At 34.0% G+C, this 17,728-nt stretch overlaps 4 protein-coding genes across 11 annotated transcripts in view; 2 read left to right on the forward strand and 2 right to left on the reverse strand.

Annotated features, from left to right (window-relative positions):
• Positions 1-708, reverse strand: part of Jvl (javelin-like) — a 62,429-nt gene extending 61,721 nt beyond the window's left edge. For both annotated transcript variants that reach the window (XM_070315596.1, XM_070315597.1), the window contains exon 1: positions 17-708. In XM_070315596.1, the coding sequence (XP_070171697.1) occupies positions 17-61 (45 nt within the window). In that variant the 5' untranslated portion in view covers positions 62-708. The remainder of the gene's footprint in view (positions 1-16) is intronic.
• Positions 709-1,232: 524 nt separating this feature from the next.
• On the reverse strand, positions 1,233-1,952 carry LOC138941433 (uncharacterized). The gene has a single exon (XM_070311085.1). The coding sequence runs from the start codon at positions 1,950-1,952 to the stop codon at positions 1,233-1,235; it is 720 nt and encodes a 239-aa protein (XP_070167186.1).
• Positions 1,953-3,037: 1,085 nt separating this feature from the next.
• Eff (ubiquitin-conjugating enzyme E2 eff) lies at positions 3,038-7,909 on the forward strand. Of its 3 annotated transcripts, none has more exons than XM_070315607.1 (6): positions 3,038-3,385; positions 4,706-4,769; positions 5,023-5,054; positions 5,356-5,433; positions 5,523-5,628; positions 5,728-6,445. In XM_070315607.1, exons 1-6 carry the CDS (start codon positions 3,362-3,364, stop codon positions 5,865-5,867), a joined length of 444 nt encoding a protein of 147 aa, XP_070171708.1. In that variant the 5' UTR covers positions 3,038-3,361; the 3' UTR covers positions 5,868-6,445. The 3 variants fall into 3 exon arrangements, with proteins under 3 accessions (XP_070171708.1, XP_070171706.1, XP_070171707.1); XM_070315605.1 differs by lacking the exon at positions 3,038-3,385 and adding an exon at positions 3,852-3,956 and having other exon boundaries at positions 5,728-7,909; XM_070315606.1 differs by lacking the exon at positions 3,038-3,385 and adding an exon at positions 4,304-4,407 and having other exon boundaries at positions 5,728-7,909.
• Positions 7,910-8,802: 893 nt separating this feature from the next.
• Positions 8,803-17,441, forward strand: LOC138944706 (progestin and adipoQ receptor family member 3). 5 transcript variants are annotated; one of them, XM_070315601.1, is made up of 10 exons: positions 8,803-9,186; positions 9,583-9,730; positions 10,774-10,952; positions 11,929-12,105; positions 14,444-14,604; positions 14,729-14,885; positions 14,972-15,124; positions 15,336-15,615; positions 15,742-15,906; positions 16,299-17,440. In XM_070315601.1, exons 4-9 carry the CDS (start codon positions 11,968-11,970, stop codon positions 15,879-15,881), a joined length of 1,029 nt encoding a protein of 342 aa, XP_070171702.1. In that variant the 5' UTR covers positions 8,803-9,186; positions 9,583-9,730; positions 10,774-10,952; positions 11,929-11,967; the 3' UTR covers positions 15,882-15,906; positions 16,299-17,440. The 5 variants fall into 5 exon arrangements, with proteins under 5 accessions (XP_070171702.1, XP_070171701.1, XP_070171700.1 ...); XM_070315600.1 differs by lacking the exon at positions 10,774-10,952; XM_070315599.1 differs by lacking the exons at positions 9,583-9,730; positions 10,774-10,952 and having other exon boundaries at positions 8,939-9,186.
• The last annotated feature ends 287 nt before the right edge of the window (positions 17,442-17,728 follow it).

The raw sequence follows: 17,728 nt of genomic DNA on the forward strand, positions 1-17,728 counted from the left end.
GATCTCGAAAACTTACTTGATAGGTATAAGGCGTACAGGGTACGTAGAATTCTCTGCTCATAATAGACGGATCGCCCGCTGGCGACGGTGAAGTCCAGCTGACGGATCGTCCTTCGGCAAGTGTCAAAATGCCGGTGGCGCCATCTTGATATCGTTCGGATTTGAGCGAGTCGTCAAGTTGTCACGAATGGGTAGAATCATCGAATCCCGGTCGCGAAGGCACAGGCCATTCCTCGTTTACCTTGTCGGGGTTCATGCACGTCGCGGCCGAGACGCGCGTATTTGCGTGACACGCGTGTCACGCGTCGCGTAACGTCACGATGTGTCGCGTCGCGACAATCGTCGTCGTTGGCGAACGTACCGTAACAACAACGAGACCGATTACGACGACATCGACCGCCGGGATCTCCTATCTTGACCCGCGCGAATCACTAAAGCACACTCGAAATGCACACTGTACAAATTTCACTTAACGACGTTGCCGGGTTCGTCGGCCCAACACGATCATGGCGCACTTCGCTCGATTGTCTACGCGAGAGAGAACGACGCCGCGGAATCTTGCAAGATCACTGTTCGTGACAACACGCGACGAGAGTTGCGGCAACGCATTAGGTTTTACTACGCCATTTTCGATTATTGCGCGCACGACGCTTCTTCAGGGCACTATCTTTCGCGTGTACTTACGACAAACAACCATTCGCGTTCGCTGGCAAGTGCCGACTGACGACGGCGTATTACGAATCGTGAGGACCGAACGTACCCGAATTCTGTCGAAGCTCGATTCAGTGGTGGCGCCATCTTTGGGTCGATCGCAGCAACAAGTTCTCAACGGTCGATAAATCAAGCACTTGATTATCGATAATGTACTCGTTAAATTCCCCGCATGCCATTTATTTTTCTTATTATTAATGCGATTATTATTTTCATAAATTCATATTAAAAGATTGATTTTTAATATTCGTTTTTGGCTTCTAATATTCGTTCGAAAAAATTGTTAAAGGATTTTATTTTATTTTTAATATTTAATATATATAAAACTACAAAAGAGAGTCACAAAGAGAAAAAAAGATTTTTATCAGCTTTTTATACCGAATGAGCCATACAAATCGGAGAAATGAGATTGCAAGCAGATTGTTAAAGTATTTTAATACTTCTTTAGAAAATTAAAATTTAATCATAGATTAATATAAAAAGTATATTAGATATATATAAATACGTCTACGCGCAAACTGCTACATGCACGTAGTAGTCCAGGTAGATGTTCCTGCACGTGTCTTCGCACAGCAAGGATGCGCGCCACAGGAAGCGCAAATGACACCGGCACGCATGCGAGGCGGTTGTCCGGACGAGGGATGCTTCCTCTTCTTCTCAGGCTCGATGACGATATTTCGCGGCACCAGAATCTCGTCCCACGGGATCTCGACGTCATCAGGCGCGCAAGTTCTGTCCTCCTTCGGCGGCCGTATCACCATTGGTCTCTCCAAGGCCAAATCACCCCAGGGTATCTCCACCGAGGAGTCGCAGGCCTCCGGGTCGACCAGCGTGCTCTGCGGGGTCTCCGTGATGAGCAGATCCTGCCACGGCAACGCCATGGTGCCCGTGGAATCCATTTTCTCGGTTTCGGTGGGCTTTATTACTTCAACCTCGTCCGCTTCCCGATCAGCTACACGTGTCAAAGTGACATCGGGCCGAATTCTCATACCTGTCACTGGCAGGGCGATGTCCCTCCAAGGTAACTCGATCTTGGAGTCGCACAGGACAGACTCGTCCGAAAATTCGCGACGAAGGGTATGCATATAGGGCTCGTGCCAAATCTCTTCCTCCGGATTGTATACAAAGACCTGCCTCTTCCTCTTGCAACGGTCCTTCGTCTTCTTCTTCTGATGCGCGTAAACTTTGACGCGGCAAGAGCACGGTTGCTGGAGTTTACTGTATTGCGTTACGTTTGGCATAATCGATGGCGATAAATTCAATGGATGTTGGCTCGTACTACTCGTCAATTTTTTTATTCTCCTTAATTTTCCAACCCCTATGTCGCGAAAGTGAAATGAAATCGATTGAACATGGGTGCGAGAGACTTCGATAAAATTGTTTCTTATTCATTCGTTGATGGCCTGAATTACTATCGGGTAGATTTTTTTAATTAACGGTCGTGTAATTATGTATCTCTCTTTCATTGTAATTATCTGTATGTATATAATCCCTTAATATAATTAAATCGTTACGATTTAAATATCACATACAAGGTATATAGTATAACTCTTGTTTTGTTTCTTTGCAAAATTTTTATCACGCATTTTTTGTTACATCATATATTTTATCGAGAAGGCTTCGGGTGCGTATTATCTTAAAGCAACAAGTGGATAATAATGTGCGATACTAAATGCGCTCGCTTGTTTATAACGTTGTAATAATGTGACAAAGAATGCGAGGAAAATATAAAGCGTTATTTTGTTAACGAATTTTTATTCCACTGCAAACTTTGAAAAAAAAAAACGATTATAAATAAAGCGTATAAATAAAGATCAAATAGTACGCATAACTAGCATATATAGGTACATATATATATATTATATATATCAACTTATTAATACAGAATAAATAATATTAAATGCCTGTCTTTTGAAGGAATGACAAATATCTTCGAATCTGATTTGTGAATAATTTAATATAAAAACATGACGATATGTTCGAAAGACATATGTATGTGCGTCTTAGTAATTTTAAATTTCAAACATTGGTTTCAATGTATGGTATGCACAAAACAATAAATGAACAGAAACCCTCCTTTATCATAGAGAAAAGCTATAAATAAGCGTTGTAATTATCGAGATCTATAGACAATCGGGAAAATTTATTCGCCACCAACTTCCTGTACTTTTGATTTTTCTTTCGATACATATATATATATTTATGCACGAAGCGAGATATATATATATATATATTCACGCATGAATATTAGCAGCGTGAAACGTCACGTTGCGTCATCTGCCGGCGATGGCTCATACGAGGCGGAAAAAAGTTCTGATTGCGCCGATAAAAGGAAATCCGCGGTGGCTGCCTTGGCCCGATTGTGAGATTGAAAAGAATAAGCTGTGCTCGCGTGGCGTTTCAACGGTGGCGAAAAGCGTTGCGTTAAAAACGCGACCGACGTGCCTACGGCCTGAAAAATCCATCGCTTCTTTCCGTACGTGACACGTTCGCGTGTTCGACCGTGCGCGATTCGCGACAGCGCGCTTGACCAGCGCAGTCGGGCTACGTTTAGAAGGCAGCCATCTTGCAATCCCTAATCAAAGATCCACGGCTAGCGGGTATCGCTGTCTGGTTTGCAGCCAGTTAATATCAACACACAGTTCGTCAAATGGCTTTAAAGCGAATTAATAAGGTACGTGGTGCCGTATGTCGGCCGTTCGTGTTGCAATCGCGATCTAACCGGGCGTTGTCGCGTTTCGCCGTGCACGATTCTACGCCCCTAACGAGCACTCTCGTCGAGCTAATGTGTAGCAATGTGAGCGAACGGGCGAACGTTCAACGGTCTGGGCCACCTTCGGGCTGGACTTTCGTCATCCGTTGTCGACGCCGAGGCCGCGATCATCGTGCACCGGCATAGCGGAGATGGCGGCCGGGCGAATCGTCTCTCGGCCGCCCCAGCCGGGCTCGGCCGCGGTGACAGTGAAGATCCCCCAAGGGATTCTGTGTAGTTTTGTTTCTATAGATTGCCGGAAGTAACGCAAAAACGTGCATTTTAGGCGTACACTTCGCTCCTATATACGCGTGCTCCAATATATCAACTCGTAGATAGTTCCTCAAATCTCTCCTTTCATGCTCTTCGCTTTTGTGTATTCGCACGTATCCCCATATATCTTATAGTGTTCATGATAATCTTTTTTTTTTTTCCCCTTTTTGATTTACTGCAAAAATCTCATAGTGTATATCAAAGTGAACTGCTTGATAAAGTGCGTCGCCATATTATGAAGGCCAATAATATTTGATTTGTCATTCGTATTATTCATCGCAGAATGGACTATGATACCAAATATCGAAGAGTTTAATTTTAGATTCATTAAGATTGTAGAGTTCAGCGAAAGATTTCTTATATTTCTATAACTTATTTCATCCCCATTATCTATGGCATTTTGATATTAATGGCTGATGTAACCTTAGAGTTATTTAATATTCAAACAACATAATATGCTATATAGTTATCGATATTTAAATGGTTTTTAACTTTTATTTTTCATTGTTACGAAAATATTAATATAGAAGAGATTTTGTATATAGACAATGTGAATAAACTTGATTTAAAAATTGACTCTGTTTATAAGAGCGAGATCTCACATCTCATTACTAGGCAATATGTATAAGAATTATCTAGAAGGTTCTACATGTTGTCGAGAAAACAGTATTGTACGTATGCGTTTATAAATAGCAAAGCTCTTCTAATGAATAAGGATACAACATATGCAGTATTATTGCTGTATAATAAAAAAAATAAAGGGGGAATCTATATTTTTATTCTAAACATAAATTTATATATTCCATTTCTAATCAAAAAGTTTATTCGTAATAAGATATTATATATCATCTTTATAATTAAGATATTAATTAAGATAATATAAAATAACATTTTCTCTTCTATGAATATTATACATGCATATATTTTCTAGAATCTTTCTAAGGTTATTTTCTGTGTTTATAATTTCAGGAACTGCAGGACCTTGGCAGAGATCCACCAGCACAATGCTCGGCTGGACCTGTGGGAGATGATTGTAAGTAACAAAAGCATTTGTTAAATAAATGAATATTTAGAATAATATAAAATATATATATGTATATAAATATTATATCGATATACCAAGTTGTAGATCTCGCAGACTTGACATTCCAAAGAAGATCTTATTACATTTTCTAGATATGATTATTGATTATCTACATATCAAAATTATATTAAAATAAACATATAACTTATATCATGATTTAATAATTATTTGCATGTAACTATTGGACATAATATTTTTCCAGTATTCCACTGGCAGGCAACTATCATGGGACCAGTAAGTGATATACATTCTTATGTAAATTTTATTATCTTTTTGAATTTACTTTATATACAACAATTTCTATACACATTAAAATATAAAATATAAAATTAAAATATAAAAAATTATTGACTTGTCATTAACTTAATAATTATATTTTATATACTTTGTTTTTTTTATACGTCACAATGATTTTCTCTGAATAGATTGCTAATAAATATATATATTATCAGGAACTAGCAATATAATCAATCTCTATTGATTATAAAATAATGCATGTAATATATTAGATTTATATACTTCGATTTTCTTTCAGCCCGACAGCCCGTATCAAGGAGGGGTATTTTTCCTAACAATACACTTTCCAACAGATTATCCATTCAAACCACCTAAGGTATGTAACGTTACACGAATAAAATTTTTAACTTTACTTTATAGAAATAAATTTGCCAGATATAATCTTTTGTTATTAATTGCTTACAGGTCGCATTTACGACTAGAATCTATCATCCTAATATCAACAGTAATGGAAGTATTTGTTTGGATATTTTAAGATCGCAATGGTCTCCTGCACTCACTATATCAAAGGGTATGTATATCATCTCTAAATTATGTTTGAAAATATATATTTTATATTAATGACATTCTACAATATAAATCTAACCTAACATTATTGATTATTTTACAGTGTTATTATCAATATGCTCCTTGCTGTGTGATCCAAATCCAGATGATCCATTGGTACCAGAGATAGCCAGGATATACAAAACCGACAGGGAGAAGTACAATGAGTTGGCACGTGAATGGACGCGCAAGTATGCCATGTGATGCGCCAATCTACATTGACTTCAACATCCAAACACCACCAAGAAACAGCCCCAGCCTATTGCCACTTACGCATCAGCACCGATTGAAATTAGTTATGGCTCGTATACTTTTAAACTTTTAAGCCAGTATTCGGGCTCGAGGAATCCTCAGACAAACGTGATCGATCTGAACTTCCCGCGGTTCGGGAAGTCCGCGAATATAAAGATGTTGCCAAAATGGCAATTGAGGCAATTTTGAAGGTGATCACCCAGCATTATATACATTGAATCAGATAACAAAAACTTGTCCGCTTTCTTTTTCATAAATTAAAAAAAAATGGAAGTAACATATAGGAGAGTGAAAGTAGGATTTGTATTTGAATCTAATAGATTTGATTTCGAATTATCGTGCTTATAATAATTATAATATTACGATACCTACTTTCTTAGTGGAAATGGAAACTTTGAACTGATAGCACATCGATTGTTAGTCTTAACGCAAGTGAGCAATGTTTGCCCGTCCCTTGGAACAATGTGGTCACTCTTTTGTAAGACTGGGCTATATATATATATATATATATAAATATTACTGAAACTGTACGTGTATGCTTTGTTCAATTATTAAAATTCCTTATACCTAACAAATTCTACAAGTAACTCGAAATCTGTGCTTTTGGTTCCTCTGTGTGTGTGTGTGTGTATGTGTGTGTGTGTGTGTGTAGTAATTTAATTATGCATATTGTTAATTGGCAAATGGCAACCATGCGACTTTAAGTAATCGGAAGTATATGCAAATGCTAGATATAAAAAACACGTATAATTATTTAACCTTTGGCGTATGTACCTGCAGTTTCGTGGGTTTTCACTATGTAATTTATCGGAGATAACAAGAGTGTGAATAGTCATCATATCACGCTCGTAATCCCGTTTGGCTATCAGTTTTCAAGCTGATATGAGAAACTGTTGGTGTCACTATTTATCAGTAAATAAGGGAGCGATTAAGTTCCGATTATTTAAATTCATATATAAATCGCGTTATAAATTAGGCGACAAATATGTCGACGACGTGAAGAGATTGCCATCGGATTCCTAAGATCTCGGCGATTCGTCTCGTACTATAGTATATAAATACACATTATTAAGATGTGCGTTCGCGTTTTGCGAGTCAGGAATTCGCATTACATTCATCATCCGTCGCGACGTTAGTTTACTCATATCTATACTTTTATTGCTGTTTTGCATTTGTTTAACCGGCAATTTTTTATTATTATTATTTTAATTTAGTTCTCGTGATCGCTCCTTTCCCCCGATATTTTTCCTTTCATCCACAAAATAAATTTGTCATACGATCTGTACTATCCATTCTGCTGAACAAACAATAGATTAAAATAAAATCTTATTTAAACATTGCAATATTTTCAATATTGTATTTCTAATATATTGTGGCTATAAGAGTAAAGCGATGTGATTACATATTATTTCTTTAAAAAACCTAACTATATACAAAATGAACAAGATGTATTGTTAAATTGCGAAATGTCATTATCAGCTCGATAGTTTGTTTAAGATTATATAAAACTACATAATTGCACTATTTGATGGTGCTAGCAATGTGTTTTGGCTTCTAATCATAGATAAATAAAATCTGATACGTCATAAAATATAATTACTTAATTAGTGCATAAGTAAAATGACTTTGTCTTGCGAAAACATGTAAAGCACGCGTTATAACGAAGCGTCTCGATGTAATCGGTGCTTAAATATGGCAAGCTAATGGGGCAATTAAAAGAATCTAGAGAAGAAACACAAACACAATACACATACACAACACAGACACAAATCGATTAGTATGTAATACGGCGGCCCGCTGTTTACGCCGACCTTGTCTCATACGAACGTGTATTTGCTGTAATTTAATTACGAGTAAACACGTCGAATCTGGTATTTAAAAGTTATAGTCCTCAAAGAAAATTGATCATCGTTCACCTCTAGTAGAGAAGATGACTCTATTCATGTGTATAATTAATTATTACTACCGCAATAATGAACATTTTTAATAACTTATCTTGTGTATATTTTAGCATTAGCCCTTTATATAATAAAGTTCACATGATGATAAGATAATAATAGCGAATCTTTTTTTTCTTCGCGGTCAATCACAGATTCGAGCGTGCGCACAATGAACCAATATGATTACCCACGTCTCATATTATACATATATTTATCATATTACTTACCGTTTACAAACATGTAATTGAAGATTCGTGCCAGCGTTGCAACAATATTATCCAATGTATATACCAATGTTGGCTTTGCTCGAAAGTTTTAATCATCCAACAAGCATTTATCAAATCTTCAATGTCAGCGCGAAACAACTTATGTGAAAGTAACATGAAATCGATACATGCTGCTAAAAATTTTGTTGCACACGCGATCTTTGCGCCTTCAACGAAGAAAATACTTCGTGCTCGATAATAATGGAGAAACTTTTGCTAAAATTATAATTAAATAAAAATTTTTAAATAAGAATGTAAGAGAGATATGTATATATTGATAGAGACGTATGTTATGATTTAATGATCAAGTATTAATCCGTGATAAATAGAAATATTTTATTCAAATGATCTGAGGCAAAACAGAACAATTAAGTTTTTACAATGTCAAACCAGGAACTTTATATAACATTTGCAAAGAAATGTTTTAAAGAATGTTGGAAGAACAAAACTGTAAAGTAGCAAATGAAAAAGGAATTTTTCCAACAAGAAAATCTTGCCAAGATAAACTCTGTAAAATATTTAAAAAAAAAAACAATATGCATACTACTGATAAGATATTAAATCTTCGTAAATTAATTTTATATAATCATATATATATATATTTATGTGTATAGAAGAGAATGTCACGATTGATAACGCAAAAGCTATTCGGTGATCGACCGATCCAGAACCTACGGAAAACAGAACGGACACTCGCTGTCCGAGCAATAGTGAAAGTATTAATTCGTTCCCCTTTATATCTGGAACGTGCAAGGGGGATACTTGAGCGGTTTCTGAGCGTGGGTTCCTCATGCGGCACGCATCGGGAGCGACCCTGGCTGACATCGTGGTCGTCGCCACCGCCGTTACCGCCGTCGTTGTCGTCATCGTCGTCGTCGTCGCCGCTCACTGCCAGTGTTCTGCTCGCCGCTCTCAGTACGGTCGATCGTATTGCGACTTAATACGTGGTGGAGACTCGCACATGCGAGAAGTTTGCCAATGTGCCAATAGAACCAGCCGCGAGACTTCGATGTGACTCTCCGTTTCTTCGACTGTTCGCAAAATTGTCGATAGCCGTTCTGCAGGGTACGTTTTGAAAATTATTTTTATAATAATATTTGAAGTATTAATTAATTTTTTATAATCAAATTAAACAGATTTTAAGAGATAATATTATATGCCTTTTTTTTTTGTAACATATAAAAAAATAAAAATTTTTGTATCATAAACGAAAAATTTATAACAAAAATATGACCGTGTATAATAAAGTATTGTAGACATTTTTTATAGAAAAAAATTATGAAAATAGTTATTAAAAATGTTTTTGTAATATACTTGTAATACATATTATTGATTATGATAAATTAATTAAATAATTCGTTTGAATGTTACATATGCGCAATCAGACGATTTTCACTCTGCATTAACAAAAAATTGTCATCGTTTCATTTAATTTAAATTTAATTTATATTTACATTCTAGAGTAAGGTTGAAATGTGTGTGTATAATGCCTGAATAATTGATGCAGTGGCAAACAAATTCTGCATTGAAAGTTGGCACTGAACGTACATGTCGCTCGATGAATTCAATGTCATCTTATTCTCAAATCGGTGCTTTACGATAGTGATAGGTATGCTTTGATATAGCTTTGTTCTGGTAAATCTGAGGGAGTGATAACATAAGTAAGATCGATAAATTAATAATTGATGCACTTATAGACCGATTAACTTGACCTATCGCCAAATATTCCATAATATGATGCACACGTAACAGCGAAATATTATCATTTTGCTATCATTTCACAGTTATTCGATTTACTGTCAATTGTTAGAATGAAGATTTGTCATACACGTACAATAACATTAAGAAGAATAATTTTTAATTAATTAAACATATACGCAGAGCGTTATATAAATCAATCTTTCATACTCTCCGAATTAATGAGGATTATTCAAGAATATCTATACAAAAATATTTTTATAGTATATACAATACGTACATATTTGTGTGCATTTAATGATTTTAATAATAACAACTAAATCTTTTTATTAATTTAATAAACGAGTATAACACGCGTCTTCACTTATTTTACAGATTGTAGAATTATGTTATTTAATGATATATTGTCTGTTTCTATTTTTAATTGTTCGCGAGATAATAAGTCCACTGTCCATCGTACTGCATAATTAACGTAATTAATAATTAGATATCAAAAGTATAAATTTATATAAAAGCTTATGTATGAGTGAAAAGTTCGTGTTTATTGAAATGCAGCTTTTCTTTTCATTGGCAACGTGATCTGCAATTTTGCACATAGATTTTGTAAAAATATTCGTAAAGGACGCAGTACTAAGAATGTGTATTTTCTCCAATATACCAATATTTACTTATTTGCCAAGAGATATAAATATATCTAGTAGATTAACGCATGTATAAGTAATAAGTTTCCTATCACATTGATTTTTAAATAAATCATATAAATATTAAAACAGATTATTGAAAAAATTTAATACTACTAAATTAATAGTATACGTAATTTTTGTGTAAATACGTGATACATTTTTTATTTGTGAGCATTATCATTATTTTTGTATCGAATATAATATAATCGCTGTATCATTATTATTATTGCAAAATATAAATAAATGAATAAATGTACGCTGTAATGCGTAGAAAGGATGGAAACTTTGGAATTACGTGGACACGCTATTTCCTGCTCGTATAATGGTGAAAATATAATCTGTACGATCGTACTTTTCACCGAGTGTAGACGCACAATCTCAACGGATTCCAAAGAGCGCCTTCAACTTTCTCATAGATCAGACGTCGCGTGACGTAGAGAGAGTGAACAGGTATCTCCTTCTCTCCTCTCACGCGGAGTCCAGATAAAAAGACAACTAGGACAACACGATGTCGAGGCATGCTTTTTTGCTCGCTCTTAGCACTATCCGCGCGATGTGTGCACGTTTGACACTTGCACATATTTCCATCTAATTTCCGTCCGTGTTGAAAATTAACTATTAGAAATTCGTACATAAAATTTCAATCCAACGTTCTTTCGGTATAACCGCGAGATTTCTAATCTTTCGATTACGGACGGGCGCTCGAAAGTTAATTGCGCGCTTTTGCAATTTTTCTCTTTGTAAGGACATTCTCTCTCTCGCCGGTGTAAACCGATTCTTTATTCGGGTGCAAGGAAATTCGCTTCCATTTAGACCGCGTCGCGTAAGAAAGCGTTTGTGATGGTTTGATTATCTTCTGTTTGTATTGGGCAATCTCCTTTTGAGAAAGTTACGTGCATCGAACGCGGAAAAATAAATCTTTTAAATCTGATATCAAAGTTTCATGAAAATAAAAACCAAGGACACACACACACACACACACACACACATACACGTCTTGTTGCAAACGAACAAGAACTTGTTTGTAACTGATATAAATTATTAATAATTATATCACATTTTTATTATACTTCTCTAAATATATATTTATTTTATATTGATTATAGAACAGTAATATATAATGTTTGAATACTTGCTAAATTATCAAAATCAGATTTCAAAATTTTTTTAAATTTATATTAAAATGCAAATAAATATATATCCCGTGTACACATCTTTTCGAGATATGCGGAGATTTTATATGTGCGTTTATATAATCTTGCTCTCCAAGTATAATTATTTAACGTGTCTTTAATTTTACATCGTGTTTCAAATAAAGATTATATATTACGGCAAGTTTTGTTTGTAGCAGTAGTATTATTACTGGATATTATTACTGGTGAACAGTTATCTGTAATCTTTCTCTATCATTATATTTTTCTTTCAGGAAGCAGGGGTTACATAAAAGGTCCACCCTGTTTGAATAATGAAACTACTTGCGGGCGTAGAGGAAGTTAGCGACCACTGTGAAAAAGAGCTTAATAATGGTCAACTGCACAACAATAATAGTCATGAAAAGCAATCTGAATTGGTTCAAGAAGCATGCAAGCCGCTTGTCAATAAGGTCAGTCGACATTCCATATGTAATACATCGATTGCGTTGCACAAAAGATTTTAATCAAATCCGGAATACATTGAAAATAATTAAAGAAAAAAATTCAAGAATAAATGTAAGAAACAACATAAAACAAAAAAATTAAAAGCAAATGTGTAGAATAAATGCCGTGCAATTACATGTCACGCGAATTTAATATGCCACTGCAATTGGATGACGACATAAAAATAATATACTTTGCGAAAAATTTGCGAGCAATTAATAACTTGATACCGGAAATTGTCGACTCATGTAAGAGGACATTACAGTTGATATATTCCATTTCTTGTCAGAGTCATTCGCTTCCGTTTTTATAAATTACGAAGACATGCAGCTTTCTAGGTTGCACGATAAACTATAATTTTGCATTTCTCCATTTCCTATATATTGCAAGGATAGGATTCTTAGTCTTATTATCGTAAAAACTTGATATTTTAAATAAAATCTATTTTGTAAAAAAAAATACATTAATTATTTGCAGTTTATCAATAGAAATGCATTAATTGTGTGTTCGGTTATAAATAATGACAGATAAAGACAATTGACTATTGATTATTCGATGAGTATCTATTATGTCAAAGGTGTATATTTTGAAATTGTGTTCTGGCAAGATCCAACATTATTCGATCATTATTTTGTTTTGTCCGTAATGATAATCGTTCTAATCACAGTGAATGTTGCCAATGCAACGATGAGAATCGATTTTGCTAGTTCTAGACTTACGTAGCCGCGAGAAGAAAGCAGACGGCGTAAACTTGACACACTCGGATGAAAGGCAGGTCCCGTTGTGGCCTACTTACCGCATTTGTATCTTTGAGAGATGTAGTATGAAAGATTCTTTATCTACATCCTCGTCTCTGCAATTCTTCGCGAATCATTAGGAGCATATTTTAGAGACATTGAAATCGCTTTCTCGATACATCTTCAATTTTTTCGAATGATTCGAATGTATTTTGATAAGATATTACTCAGTACCATATATAGAACCGTATCCTAAGCAAATAGATCACCGAATAAATAAATAAATAAATAAGTCAATTATTTATTTGAATAAATTCGATATTTTCGATATCACAAAATTAAAATTTTATACATTAAAAATTTATTTCTCATATTTATAAACAAATTGATAAAATTGATATATAACACAGAATTATATTAAGTAGCTTAATGAGAGAATCAAGGATAAATGAATATTTCTCTGTAATTTGCGTTTAATCAATCTCTATTAATATATTGAAATTTTAGCTCTATTTTATTGTTATGTAATTATTACAAGAATATATCTTGGGAAATGAAAAGAATTATATAATATATAATTCGATAATTATAAATAATTATGTCAGATTAAAAAGGAAACTCATTGTACCGCGTGAAGTCATCACATTCCATTGTTGGTGAGACAGTTTACATTGCTGAGGAATACCACGAACAAAAGCGATGAAAGCACTTCGTATTGTTCAGAATACGAGTGCAATGAAGCGTCATTCTTTTTTCTTATGTAAGATACATTTACATATTGATTATTGAAATCTAGATTCGATTACAAAGGTAAGACAAAAAATAGAACATCGCTTCTATTCTGTTCAGTAGATTATTGTTCAATGTAATGTGCAATTTTTTTATACACAAATATTATTTTTTTAAATATGAAAATATATTATGAATATATATTATGAATGTATTAGCTATTATAAATATCTATAAACTGTGTTACAGATATAAAGAAACTCTAATTTAAAAAATATATATACATATATATAATATCTAGCTTATAATATTTTTTTCATTTGATTCCATCAATATAGTTAATGGATATTATTTTTTCCTGATTTTATGAACAATTTTTTTATATAGTTTATGTAATACATATTAATAATAAGTTGTTTTTTTTTTGTAGTTGTAATAGTTAAGAAAAAAATGTAGCTTACATAAGTGGCCTATTAGGCGGGCGAACAGCGATATAATACGATAATTAACTTCTCTGATGACTTGGAAGTGACAAAGTCATTCGATCTAATCATTATTACATGTATATACATATTTTTAAAATTTATTCATTCAAGATTTTATCTTCTAATAGCAACTTTGAAGCTTGATTCGAAAACAATTTTTTAAGCTTATGATTAAAAACCATGATTATCCGGTACGTGGCTTTTAATATATACTGTATAAAATATTGAACGCACACTATTCGGAAAAAATAAAAATTTGGAAGACATTGTACAAAACAAACGTTTAAAACTTTAGTTATTTTTCTTTGTGTTCGGATGTATTGAATATGTTTCAATTTTCCGTTTTCGAATAGGCATGCGACGATTCGACAGCCGAGGAAGAAGTTATACCGGAGGAGGAAAAAGATATGAGACGATTGCTCCGTTTCGAGGATGCGCCCGAATTTCTTCAATATAATCCTTACATACGGCGTGGTTACCGAGGTTGCTTGACTACCAAACTATGCCTCGAAAGGTTGAGTTTAATGTTCCTTAACTCATAAATAAGTGTAATAAACGGGCCTCGAAGATAATGGACATACATATCTCGACGCGGGCAACAGCATGCGCTTTTTTTACGGAAACATTGCGTTTTGTAGCATATTTTGGTGGACGAACGAGACCGTGAACATATGGAGCCACATCTTTGGCTGGATGCTTTTCTTTGGTCTGACCCTATACGATCTCTGTCTGTTGAATATTCACGCCCCGTTCAGTGACAAATTGATCGTGTCCCTGTTACTTCTTTGTTTTCAGGTAAGAAAATCGATAAAATGCAGAAAAAGAATAATGTTTGTTGTGATGTAAGATATGGCAAAATAAATAAATAAAATTGTCTTTAGATATGTATGATTCTTTCATCCGTATATCACACGTTTTCGTGTCGAAGCGAAAAGGATTATTGGTGCTTCCTATCTTTCGATCTGTTCGGTATTGCTCTGAGCATGTTGTCGATCTACTTGTCTGGTGTCTATTATGCTTTTTGGTGTCACAAGGTAAAGCGCGCACATCAATTTTTATCTAGTTATTATTTCAGCAATCTCACGCAAAACTTTAGATATTTAAATTTATTGTACATATACATATTATATATGATATATTATTAGAAAAATTTACGGAAAAATATTTAAAATATTGTCACAATTCCGTAATATATTAAGGCGATCGATAAATTAAGCTGATTTCGAATCAGTAAATTTTTTACAGGAGTTACAATGGTTCTACCTGATAACTGTGTTCGCAATCTTCATTTTCGCGATGATACTGCAGATACCAAGCCTGAACATTAACGGTAACATTAAGCTAGCCGTGTTCGTGTGCTGGGCAATATATGGTGTGCTGCCAACGCTGCATTGGACCATCGCAATGGGCGGCTTCGATAATCCGATCGTTAAGTTGCTTATTCCAAGAGTGATAGGAATGTACATTATTAACGCGATAGCATTTGCGTTCTACATGTTCAAGATACCCGAACGTTTTTGCCCGGGTAATTATTACCGACGATTACCGCGTTTGTTATCATATAATAGCCTTTTGTACGGCATACTTTACTAAATAATAGGATAACTGTACATTGTCATATTTCGAAATAAGTAATATGTTTTCATCGTAGGCTGGGTAGACTATGTCGGTTCGTCGCATCAATGGTGGCATGCATTGGTGGTGCTAGCCCTGTATTACTGGCATAACAGCGGAATGCTTTATGTGGAATACAGAATGAATCATGGATGTCCAAGCAGTAGGCCATTATGACATACGGATTCCGACGGCCAGCCAGGTACGTGAAATAATAGTCATAATTCAATGCCGGTTGCGATTGGCGGCGACACAGTTACCGTAAATTGCGTTTAACCACATTTTCGCAATATTAAGTACAGTCCACATTTCCAATCGTGCTTAAAAATATCCATATATTGTATATTTCAAATATCTATTACTAAGGAGAGAAAAATATTAACTCTATAATACATAAAATACATAAATATTCATCGTATACATATATAATATGTATATTTGAATGAATGCGTAAAAGCTAAAGATATATTTTGTGCAAAAAAGTTCATCAATTCTAATATTTATATAGTCTCGTGAAAATTTACAACTACTAAAACTACATTGTATTACATTGCAATAAGTTCAAGATTTATGACTGCAAATACTCTGTTACAGCATCCGTTCTCGCCATGGATTGTGCTTGCATGATGAAGGCTTGGTCGTCTTTGATTGCGGAACCGCCGTTTTACGGTATCTTAAAGAATACATCTTGCGAGATACAAAATCCATTGCGAGTATATGCGTATCGATAATTTCGATATACGTTTAGGAAATATAGATTTTTAAATGGAAAGAGATACTTGCTGTGGATATTATTTGCAATGTTCTGTAGCTCTATTTATATTCATTCAACATTATTATTTATATCTGTTTTGCAAGAATATAAATGATATAAGTGAAGGATAAATAATTTTATCTTAAACCGCGTTTTTTTTTCTAGATCCTTAATCCTAGCAGGATTAAAGATAAGTCAGTATTAATTAATCAATCAGTGTCATTAAAAATATTTTTTAAAATTATAATCCTAAATAAAAAATATATTTAACGGTATAATTATTAAGAGATTTATAAACAAATCTTTAAAAATAATAACAACGAGAATATATGACAGTGTTTGTAGCCGTTCCTGTTGGGGTTGAGTATTAATTTTTATTTTTGAGATATATGTTTGTTAACATTATTTGTCCCTTATACATTTCAAGGAGACTAGAACATTTCGAATTGTTCGATATGGATAAATAAGAATTTAACGTTTTTGTAACACCTTTTTATAAATATTTCAAGAATAATATTAGAAAAATATTGGGACGTGGATTTATCTGACGCGAAAAAAAAGTCTCTCTCCTTCATTATATGAGAGTCTATTTGATATTGAGTCTATTTGAACGCGCGCAATGTATTTCGTAAGAAAATATCAACGAGTGATTATTAATATGTTCGGAGAGTGACATTGACGATTGCTTTCGCAACGCGGCCAAAATCGGGATGTTATGCAATTTCGCAAAGCATCAAACTTCCAACGCATACTTACGCGTACAATTCGTATATTTTCTAACTCGCATTTGCAAACAGGACAGGTGTATTAAATAAGCATAACGATATCAGACATAGTACGTATCTACCTGACTGATTTCAATAAGAATTTCGTGTTTTGGGGAGGTAGCCTTTTTATACAATATTATATAAGTTTCTGTAGATGGTAACGGCTGTAATGTTGAAACAATGTTGTTCCCTGAATTGTTGAAAATAAAAGATATAAATATTTTATTTATAAATAAGAACATCTCTCTCTCTCTCTCTTCTATCCGAAAGATTCTTCATCTTTTATAAAGAAATCTTTCTTTTTTAAAATAATTGTTTTCTTTCTACTGTATATTCATCTATTAAGCATGTTGCAATGAACAAAAATATGATATTAACAAATATTTTATCGAACATTTCTCTCTTTCTGACAAATAAACAATTTTTTCGCATTTTCAACTTTTTGAATGAAATTCATATTATCTACAAATATTCATCTATTAAGCAAATTCTCTTAGCTAGTA

The sequence above is a fragment of the Polyergus mexicanus genome, unplaced genomic scaffold, assembly GCF_030449975.1.
Source record: "Polyergus mexicanus isolate NDT 795.1 unplaced genomic scaffold, iyPolMexi1.0 SCAF_2, whole genome shotgun sequence".
In the NCBI taxonomy this organism is placed as follows: Eukaryota; Metazoa; Arthropoda; class Insecta; order Hymenoptera; family Formicidae; genus Polyergus; species Polyergus mexicanus.